This window comes from Chrysochloris asiatica, unplaced genomic scaffold (genome assembly GCF_000296735.1).
Source record: "Chrysochloris asiatica unplaced genomic scaffold, ChrAsi1.0 scaffold00177, whole genome shotgun sequence".
Classification (NCBI taxonomy): domain Eukaryota; kingdom Metazoa; phylum Chordata; class Mammalia; order Afrosoricida; family Chrysochloridae; genus Chrysochloris; species Chrysochloris asiatica.
The window spans coordinates 1,689,796-1,700,795 of NW_006408695.1; the positions used below are offsets into that span (position 1 = coordinate 1,689,796).

At 37.4% G+C, this 11,000-nt stretch overlaps 1 protein-coding gene across 1 annotated transcript in view; it reads right to left on the bottom strand.

Annotated features, from left to right (window-relative positions):
- Nucleotides 1-1,375: 1,375 nt before the first annotated feature.
- IL1RAP (interleukin 1 receptor accessory protein) overlaps nucleotides 1,376-11,000 on the bottom strand; it is a 77,900-nt gene continuing 68,275 nt past the window's right edge. Inside the window, exon 9 of the mRNA XM_006871870.1 lies at nucleotides 1,376-2,687. Within this exon, the coding sequence (XP_006871932.1) occupies nucleotides 1,969-2,687 (719 nt within the window). The 3' untranslated portion in view covers nucleotides 1,376-1,968. The remainder of the gene's footprint in view (nucleotides 2,688-11,000) is intronic.

An 11,000-nucleotide genomic window follows, 5' to 3' on the forward strand; every position in this document is an offset into this window, starting at 1 on the left:
GGAGAGAACCAGGACTCACACCCTTCTCTAGCTGATTTAACATTTATACTCTTAAATAGAGTATCTTCTCTTAAGCAATGATATCTATGTAACCACATCATCTCAACTGTGGATACATGATAGAAAAGGGTCTTCTGCCTCCCTCTTCAAGAGGAGTAGTGGGATACAACTTTCAACTTCTTTGTCCCTCTATCATTCATTAATAGCACTTGAGATAGATTGGCATTCATTGAACCACAGCTCACTAGCATCCAGAATCAATGTATTTTTTTTAATTCAATATTCTTTGGCAGCTTCCACCATTCCACCAGTGCAGCAAGCTTTGTATTTCTTCTTGGAGGAAATCCACCTGTGGTGGAACTTCTACAGACTAGATAGAAAGCACATTATTTTCTAGCTCTTTCTCTTCTGATGGAGTGTTAGATCAGATCAACTTTATTCTGAGGTTCCATATGTCATAAACTGGGGGAGAAAATAAACACTCCTCATTATGACCTTATGGCAAGCTTGTATTTTCCAGCCCCAATATTCCTAAGGGCACTAGAATCCCTATGTAGAAATATGTTCTTGTAGGAACACTATGGTTTCAACATTTCAAAGGGTAACACTCAGGTTGGATATGGCTCACAGAAGTGTTTTATTTGATGCTTTGCTGTTTTCCTTAAGTTTAAGTCATCCAATAATTGAAAGCTTACCAAAAATAAATGTGGTTTTTTAGATTCTCTTGAGAAAGTGTTCAGCCTAACAACACGGAGCCTACGTTTTCATGAGACAGTACTCAACTAGAGCTGAGTAGAAGGTATCCCCTTTCCAAGAAACATGTGCTCTTCAGTTAATCACAAGCTAATTGCCCTCTATTGTCTACCTGACTGTGAAATCAAATGTCATTTGTCATCTGATTGTGTTCAAATGGTTTCAAATAGAGACATATTTTTTCTGTACCTGTTTCCCTCTGAACAAGGACACTCACCTGAATGTGTGGGTATTATGCTTATATAACTTGCTTTTTTTTTTCCTCTTACCTTTGGATCCTTCAGGGCATGTGAATTGATTATACATCCTCAAGCTTCTGAATGTGAAGAAGGGTTTTAGGTACCAAACTCTATTCTAGATCCCTAACAGTACTGAATTTTCAGCTATCACATCTACAGATACAGTGAGGTTTCTGTGATTACTTTCTTTGATTTTCAACAATTTCTCACTCTCTTTTGACCCTTTCCCAGTCTTTACACAATGTTTATTAGAAAGAGGAACCCTAGCTTTCCTGGTACCTAAGCTAAATTTCTATTTCTTAAAATAGAATCTTTGTCAGATATGACTTCAAAAGGCTGAAGGGATGGAGGGAATTAAAAATGTTAGTACAAATGAACTGGCATAAAAATATAGCTTTATTGATGCTAACAATTTTAGGCAGTTAAGAGACCACTCATGTACAGTGAGACAGGGAACACCATGTATAGATATATTTGATTCTTTGAGAGAAAATGTGCTGTAGGTTTTCTGTTGGAAAAACTGTAGGGTGGAGCTTAACCCTACAGCTTCCACCAAACCAGCTCCTTTCTGTGACCTTACCTTTGAAGACACATATGCTGTAATTGGTGTAACCCAACTGTATGTACCTGAATGACTTATAATGTAAAGTTGGCCAACAGGCGCAAAGAATGCACATTTAAATAGTTTACTTGGTTTTAAATCTTGGGCAGAATAGAGGATCAAACTTCAGACATCTTTCACATACTGACCTTCAAGGACCCAAGAAGAGTGTGCTCTTCTGAGGCCATTAGAGGCAATAATTCTGGATTCAGGTCCTTCAGGTCTTTTGTCTCCTAGAAATAAATAGTTTTTAAAAATCAATTATGAGGACACAATCTGAAAGTCCATTAGATGGTAAAAATGTCAGTTATTCCCATAAATTCATTTCACAAATAGGGTAGGTCAAAAGAGCAGTCATCATCCACCACAAATTAATTATAGGATATAAAAGTCGTTGTTATTAGACAAATCCGTGAAATGGTGAAGAGCAAGGGCTGAGATCTGGGGAACAGGTGGTTCCAGTTTGGAGCCATTTTGTATCCACTGGGTTTGTGACTCTTGGGGGACAGGCTTACAGAGATGTGTCTCCCACTGGGGTTGGGTATGAATCTCTGCCCGGCTCTTGCTCCTAAGGTGACTCTCTCCTTCACAGTAGGTGACGCAACAGCGACAGGTTGCAGAGGGCTTCCCTCTGTGCTTGGACATGGAGCCTGGGACTGAAGAAGAACCTTCAGCTCTCCCTGAGTTATGGAGTCCTGGGGGCTCTTTCAAACGACTTTTCCTCTTTTGAACATGGTCCAGACTGATGTCAGACTGGGAAGAGCAGCTCTCATTCCAGCCAGAGCTGGCACTCAGACTTCTCAAGGGAAGAGCCAACCTCAAAGCCTTCCAGAATTTGGAGCCAGAATGTTTGGACTTTTCTCCCTTCCAGCTCACAAAAGCCACAGATTCTTTCAGCTGTAGGATGCCTGGGTGTGGATGCTCAAGGGGACGGTACTCAACCACAATGAGTTTGGTGGCAATGGAGTTCTGGCACATAACCCCCAGTTTAAACTCCAGCATGCTGATGCTCTTTTCTGTCACATAGTCTGGGCTTAGGACAACAATCATCCTTCGGCTTCTCTGAATGAAGTCAAAAACTGCCTCCACCGTGTCTATAGCAAAATGGAAAGATATGATAATGGCTAGTGAAAATTTACATAATATCCAGCTTATTAGTGTCCATATTATAAACAAGCAGTGAATACACACTTCAAAATACAGGATTTCAGTGTTGGAAAGAATCTGTTAAAATGAATCATTTATTCCCCACCTGCACCATACTTACCAATGGTTGCTAAGCATCTGTTACTTTTGAGGATGGGGAATTAACTGCCTCCAAAAGCAGTTATTTTCACTTCTGTTTGTAAATCGTTTCTTGTTTTTGAAGTCTTCTTTGCTGGAATTTTTGTCTTAGGTCTCACATCTTCAAATACTTTTAAGTTTTGACAATAGTAAATTGTTAAACTATTATGACTTCACTGGACTTTTTTTTCACCTCTAAATGAATGATTAGTTACTTTATTTTCCATGTGACATGGTATCTAATCGCCTCCTATACTTACCTTCCTTTGATTAATCATCAATTTCTATGTGTGTGTACTGAGAAAGCAGTATTTTGAACATGATCTAAATATGATCTGATCAGAACAGAGCAATGGGGGAGTTACCAGTTGGTTAAGTGTTGGGCTGCTAATGGAAAAGTCAGGGGTTTGAACCCAGCATCTGTTCCCTGGGAGGAAGATGAGGCAGTCCGCGTCCATAAAGATTGATAGTCTCACAAACCCTAAGGAGAAGTTCTTGTCTGTCCTATCGGGTTTCTATGAATCAGAGTTGACTTGAGGACAGTAGAAGTTGTGTGGTTATGGTCCACATAAGGGGTTCGGTGGCAGACTGGGTATTTTATAGACTGCTAGTTGAAAAGTTGTCAGTTCAAACCCACCAGCCATTTCTCAGGAGAAAAAGATGGCAGTCTGCTTCTAGCAAGACTATAGGCTTGCAAACTCTATGGAGTATTTCTACTGTGTCCTAAAGAGTTGCTACAAGTTGGAATTGACTCAAAAGCAACAGATTTGGTTTTGGATCTAATGCTTATGGCCTCCTTGGGTGGTGCACATGGCTAATGCACTTGACTGCTAATGGGAAGGTTGGAGGTTTGAGTACACCTCTACAGAGGTGCCATGGAAGAAACACTTAATGCTTCACTTCTAAAAAATCAGCCACTGGAACCCCTCAGGGACACAGTTTTACTCTTAAGCACATGGTCACCATGAGTTGGAATTGACTCAATGGCATTCCCCACCCCCACCCACCCCCACCCCCAGTAATCTACATTGCAATATCTCTTGATACTTAAAACTTCAAAAAGTTCCTTTCTTTTCTTATTAGTGAAGAACTGGCCTGACACTCCAATTAAAGGGGCAACGACAATGACAATGTATTAACAATCTGTTAATTAGTTAAAACTTCTGTCCAAACGTTCCATTCTAATACTTACTAAGTTGGATGCAGGCCGATTCCAATAGCAAGTCTTTCAAATATATTCAGTGCTTAACTCACTTTGAGATCTGCTAGCACAGAGTGTAGACAATGTGATTTTAAGAAGAAAAGGAATTCAAAATGTATACATCACAACCATTGACAACTTTGAAAATAAATGCTGGAGCAAGACCAAGAGGTTGATTGCCAATGAATTTTGGGGTAGGGGCAAAACAAGGACTGAGAAACTTTTCAGCCTATAAAGCCAAGCTGAAAGTTTGCAGTGAATTTGATGATAATGCATTTGACTGGGCATGAGAAACCGTACTCTTTACCAGATTAATTTTTTCTAATCTGTCGATTTGACGTTAATTTGGAAGGAAACCAGAGGATGTATGTGATCAATTTTTAGAATTTGGGGCTGCTTTTAACAGGAGTGCAGTGTGTTTTACTTCAAAATAATTGCTTTAAGAGAATTTATGTGTGTTCCACTGGGTATGCCATTGTACAAAATAAACCGCTCTTGTGGATCTTCTAATAAAAATTATTTGGGAATCCCCTGAAACTTGGGGATTCACATTTGAAAGCGGGTAGTGCTTCTTAGTTGGGGATTGAGCTGTATTTAGGGGTCCTTGTTACTCTAAAGGCTGCTGCGTCCTCTTTTAACATCTTTCTATCATAGTGGTTACAAATTGGGCTGCTAATCTCATAGTCAGCAGTTCGAAACTATCTGCTGTTCCGCGGGAGAAAGATGAGGCTTTCTGCTCCCGTCAAGATTTACAGCCTGGGAAACCCTGTACAGGGTCACTATGAGTCAGAACTGACTCCACGGCACATAACCACCACCACCACCACCATTATTTATTTTGAAGTCCTGGTGTGGCGCTCTGGGTTAATGCGCCAGACTGCAAAGCCGTTTGAACTGCAAAGTCAGCGGTTCAAGCTCACCAGTTGCTCCTCGGAAACCCTATCACAGGCTCACAATGAGTTGGAACTGACTCTACAGCACTTAACATTATTTATTTTGAATAAGAACTAGTTGGAGATGGAGTTATAATTAGATGGTTTATTCTGTTTGGGTTACAAAACTAAATTAGCTACAGAGTTATAAACTGACTATGAAGTCATGGTTTCTGGTCCAGAATTCTTCAATAATCCACATGTTCCTTAGTTTAAAAGGCATAATCTCTTTAGGATTTACTGAGAGAAAACTAGAGATGTAATTCTCTTCTTTGGCTAGATTGTTGGTAAGGTTGAAAATGAATTAAAATCTTGGTTTCTCCTTTATCTATTTTCATGTTAGTATTGTTCATACTAAATTCTCCATCTCTAAAATGCATGCATAGAGGAACTGGTTGAAATCTTTTCTTCATTGTCAGAGACTTAGGTTCAATTCTTAGCCATTTTATGTAATGAACAATCACCACCCATTTGTCCATTGGAGGCTTTTGAATGGCTATGATACTGAACAAGTTTCTGTGTAGCTTCTACACTAAGACAGACTGAGAAGAAAGTCCTGGCAATCTACTTACAAAATTGTCAGTGAAAAAAAAAAGCACAACACCTTAATCCACATCTAGGGAATGGTTTTGTTTTGTTGAGCATGGTGTCAAGAGTCAGGGACTGACTTGATGAGAGCTAGCAACAATAAAAGGAGCTCTGGTAGCGTAGTGGTTACAAATCAGGCTGCGAACTGAAAGATCAGAAGTTCAAAACTACCAGCTGTTCCGCGGGAGAAAGATGAGGCATTCTGCTCCCATAAAGATGAACAGCTTCGGAAACCCTGTGCAGGGTCGCTATGAGTCGGAACCGACTCCATGGCACATAACAACAACACAACAGCAACAATAAAATGCAGATAATAGTAAATCTGTAGGGTTATTAAACAAATTATATGTATATAACTGATATGCAAATTGAGTCCTGGTGTGGCACTATAGGTTAAGCACTGGAATGCTAAGTCAGTTTGAACAGCAAGGTCAGCAGTTCAAACCCATCATCTGCTCCTTGGAAACACTATATAAGGTTCCTATGGGTCAGAACCAACTCCATGGCACTTAACAACAGCAACATATGTAAATGTCTGTGCAGGTAGTTTGCTATAGGCTGTTAACCTAAAGAAGGGTGGTTCAAATCTAACTGGCAGCAATCTCAAAGAGAGGCCTGGAGAACTACTTCCTTAAGGATTGTTGTTATGTGCCGTGGAGTCGGCACAGGGTTTCCGAGGCTGTAAATCTTTACAGGAGCAGAAAGCCTCATCTTTCTCCTGTGGAACAGCTCGTACTTTTGAACTTCCAACCTTGAGGTTAGCAGCCTGATTTGTAACCACTATGCTACCAGAGCTCTTTCCTAAGAATTACAGCCAAGAAAACCCTACAGTTTTGTTCTGTAACACACTGTCTTGCCATAAGTTGGGGGCCAACTAAAGAGCACGTAACAACAATAATGGCAACAGAGCACGGAAATATAAATAAATCACTTTCATTAAGTAAATATTATTTAACATCTAGGGAATACTATTAAAATAACAAACATATGGACAAAAGTTTACTGAATTTGAATCAATTCATGCTAGCTTTAGAGTGTGCACAAAACATGCATAAAGCACATCATTTTAGGATGTAGATTTATAAGGAGTGATAGGATTTTTAGTTAGCCATGGTGATACATTGGATTAATCACTGGTCTGCTGACAGCAAAGTTATTGGTTCAAACCCACCAGCCACTTTACAGGAGAAAGATGAGGCCATGCACTTCAGTAAAGATTTATGTATCAGTAACCTGGTGTAGCGCTGTGGGCTAATGTGTCAGACTGCAAAGGCATTTGAACTGCAAGGTCAGCAGTTCAAGCTCACCAGCTGCTCCATGAAAACCCTATACAGGGTCGCTATGGGTTGGAACCAACTTGAAGGCACTTAACAACAACAACACAACCCTATAGATGAATGTTATGAGTCAGAATCCACTCAGTGGCAGTGGGTTTGGTTAGAACAAGACGTTCTTAAAATGTCTATTTAGTTTAAAGTTAATTTGTACAAAAATGACTGAAACACTTAATCTCCCAGACTCTTGATAAATAACCTTATGTTCTTCAGATAGAATAGAGAAATCATACAGACCAGTTACTGAATGTGCCTTTCATACCATACTACGAATTTACCATAGTGTCCAAGTCCTAGTGATATCCGATAATAATTGAAGAAAGTATTTTGGAAGTTTTAACAAGGGCAGGAATAGCTAGTAGGTTCAAAATGCTGATATAGAGACATTTAAGCAGACAGCAGTATGCACAACCAACTATTCATCTCTCATATTGTGGTGGCTTGTGTGTTGCTGTGATGTAGGGTCACACATGGTAGACAGGTTTAAGCAGAGCTTTGAGACTAGAAGACTAAGAAGAAGGAGAAACAGACCACTTTTGGATGGCTACCTACTGAAAACATTATGACTAATAGTAGTATGTTGTCAGATATAGCGCTGTAAAATGAGTTCCTCAGGTGGAACACAAACTACGAATGGGCAAGAGCTGCCTCCTCTATGTGGAGTTGACTGTACTGATGGAAATGGAGCAAACCATTTGGGACCTTCATTTGCTGATGGGGTACAACTCAAAATGACAAGAAAATAGTCCAAGCTGAACTGAAAGTATTGATGGAAAACAAGATTGGAGAAGAATTGATGCATTTGAATTATGAGTGTTGGTGAAAAATACTGAAAGTACTATGGACTACCAGAAGCACAAACACATCTGTCTTGGAAGAAATACTTGTAAATATTGAAACCAATATCTCCTAAGTTAGTTAATTCAATTACTGTCCAACTCTGTGTTAAACTTTTGTTTTTCTAATTGAGATTTCAGTTTCCTTATAACTTTCATCAATTGATTCAATTGATTGTAAGTTTAACATTTGGGGCCATTTTGAAAAAGGAAAATTCCTTATTAGAGAAATTTTTACCAAACTAACTTGTTCAGAACACATTATAAGGACTCACTAAATAGTCTTTGAGTAATAAGGAATTCTTTTGTAAAGGCAAGAAGACATTCCTGTCACTATTATTAACTTAAAAGAAAATTCATTTTCATATATATATAAGTCTGTGATATAATACATTTTTATTCAAATGATCATTAACTAAGTAAAAGCAGGGAATTTATTACTTGATGCCATAAAAATACAGCAACTGATATGATTGCATTAAAGCCTATAGAAGGTGATTCCTTTGAGCTGCCAAAATAGAACAGAAAAACATAGTCTTGTGCCATTGTTTAAAGAGATTATCTTTCCCTGATAGATGTTACAAATATGCATAATGACTACAGCTTTCATACACACAAACATACACATACACACAAAGAATTGCTGGCTCACTAGTTTAATCCATTTTACGAAGGCAACTCTCTTTCGCTCAAATAGAGACTTCAAAAAATCATGGAAAAATCCCATTATCTTTTCATTCCATTTTTCCACAAACTTTTTGAAGCCCCTCATAATGGGAAAAATTTCTTGAGATTAACAAGGCCCTATTTTTTTCATGTTACTCCCAGAAAGTGAAAATTAATGTAGCTGTTACTTTTCTTATTAAAATGTAATCATTACATTTTTAGTCTCTCTTCTTATGTCCAAGATGAAAATAAAGACATAAAACACATGTACAAAATAAAATTCAAAGCTGAAAATAAATGGTTTATTTTAAAAATAAGCAAATTTACAAATAAAATGAAATATGGAAAATACAAAAGTACATGAATAAAATAAAAAGACAATCTTAAAATACTAAAACTTATGAAAACAAAATGGTAATTTACAAGTGGAGTGATGTTTTTGTTTTCCAATACAACGGCGTACCATTTCATTAGAATCCTAAGGAATCATCTAAGTTGCAATATAGAAAAAAATTAAATAAATTTTATATGAATGCATAATTAGACACTCTATACATATATCCTGGCTCATTGTTATCCTGGGTGTAGAAGGTCCTTTGATCATACATGTAAAACATTTTTTTAAACAACAGAGACAGAATTTTTTCTCATTCTTTAAATTGTAAGTATGTTTCCTCATCCCCATCAAGTGTTTTATATTAGCCATTTTCTAGGACATAAAGCAAACCATAAATCTTGAAGCACATTTTCTCAGGATGAGATCTATCACTTAGATTTGAGGTGCTTTAGATTTTATTATCTGGGAATGTCTAGTATCAAAGGCAGGAATAAATAGGAAACAATAAATACATATCAGGAATTTCTAGGGGCACCAACAACATTTGGATAATTATGGATTTGAAAAGTGCAAAAAGCATGCAGCATTGGCTAAATGATGGCCTTTTGGTACTGAGAGTATTTCTCCTTTGCCTAGATTTCATGCAAGGACTGGTATTCAAAACTTATTTGGAGATAGCACTCCTCTGTTCTTGTGAATGAAGAGTAACAGGAAGAATAATAGTGATTTGTGATAAGGAAAGTATTCATATAATTAAAACAGATTTGAAAATGACTTCATACAATACTTTTATAGTAAAAAACCCAGAGGTGATACTTTTTTCAATTTAATCAATAGCTTCCTACATAGAGACATGATTTATAGGGGACTTTTATACTATTGAAGGACACGTAAATGCAGGAATAACTTCAGAATTGCTTATCATCATTCATACTACTGGGATAAAGGCTTCCTTATTATAAATTATGGTTCTATTTTGAGAAACCTAGACTCATTTATAGGAATTTTATTTTCCTTTCCTTTATTATTCAAAGTCCAATACAGATTATATCTCCAGTTTTTGAACATTGAGATTAGCATACCTTACTTTTTAAATGTGTGCACTGGAAACATAGTAGGTGATCAATTAATGCCAGATGGCTGACTACTACTTAGTAGTTACCATCAAAGTTCCGTGTGTAACAGGCTCTACTACACCCAGATAAACTGAAACAGTAGTCAGTTATTTATATTAACTTAGGGAAGGCACGAACTAATGACAGCTACCACCACTTTGTGAGCTATGAGTTCACAAATAATATTAATACACAGAAAATATGACACAAAAGTATTACAGTAGAAACATAATTAAAACTGGACAAGAATTCTAGTAGATTATGATACTGTGTTGATGACCATTTAAAGTTATGTGTGTATATAAATATTGGGGATCATCAAGAAGTTTGTGGAAAACTTCAATTATCTTTTAATGTCATTTTTCCATGAACTTTTTGTAGCCCACTCATTATTTATATATATATATATATATATACCACCCCAAAAACAATATATCATATATACATATACATACATACAAGTATATATATATATGTATGTATGTGTGTGTATCTATACATATATATATATATAATGGATGTGTTGATATTCTGGACTTCATTTTCACTTTTCCTAGTCTTATGAATTATTTAAAACACGTTTCCATTGACAATGGCTTTTCAGATAGAGTGGCTTGGAATGAATCTATTCAGTATAGCAGTGAATAAAACACAGAAGATACTAATTCTAACTAATTCATTAGGACAGTAGAAGTGACACTCAGGTAACTGAGTTTAACCTCCACATTTCATAATGGGAAGACAAAATGAGTGAGGCAAAATAACTTTCCCAGCATTCTACTTTAGTAAGGCTCGGATTAAAAACAAACTTCCATATATGGAGTCCTGGTGTGTCGCTGTGGGTTAATGCGCCAGACTGCAAAGTCGTTTGAACTGCAAGGTCGGTGGTTCAAGCTCACTAGCTGCTCCTTGGAAACCCTATACAGGGTTGCTATGGGTCAGAACTGACTCAACAGCACTTCACAACAACAACATGCTCTTCTCCTGGTGTGGTTGGATAAGCACTGGACTGCTAACCACAAGGTTTAAACCCACCAGAGGCTCCTTGAAAACACTATAGGGGGTCGGTATGAGTCAAAACTGACTCGACAGCACTTAACAACAACATGAGCTC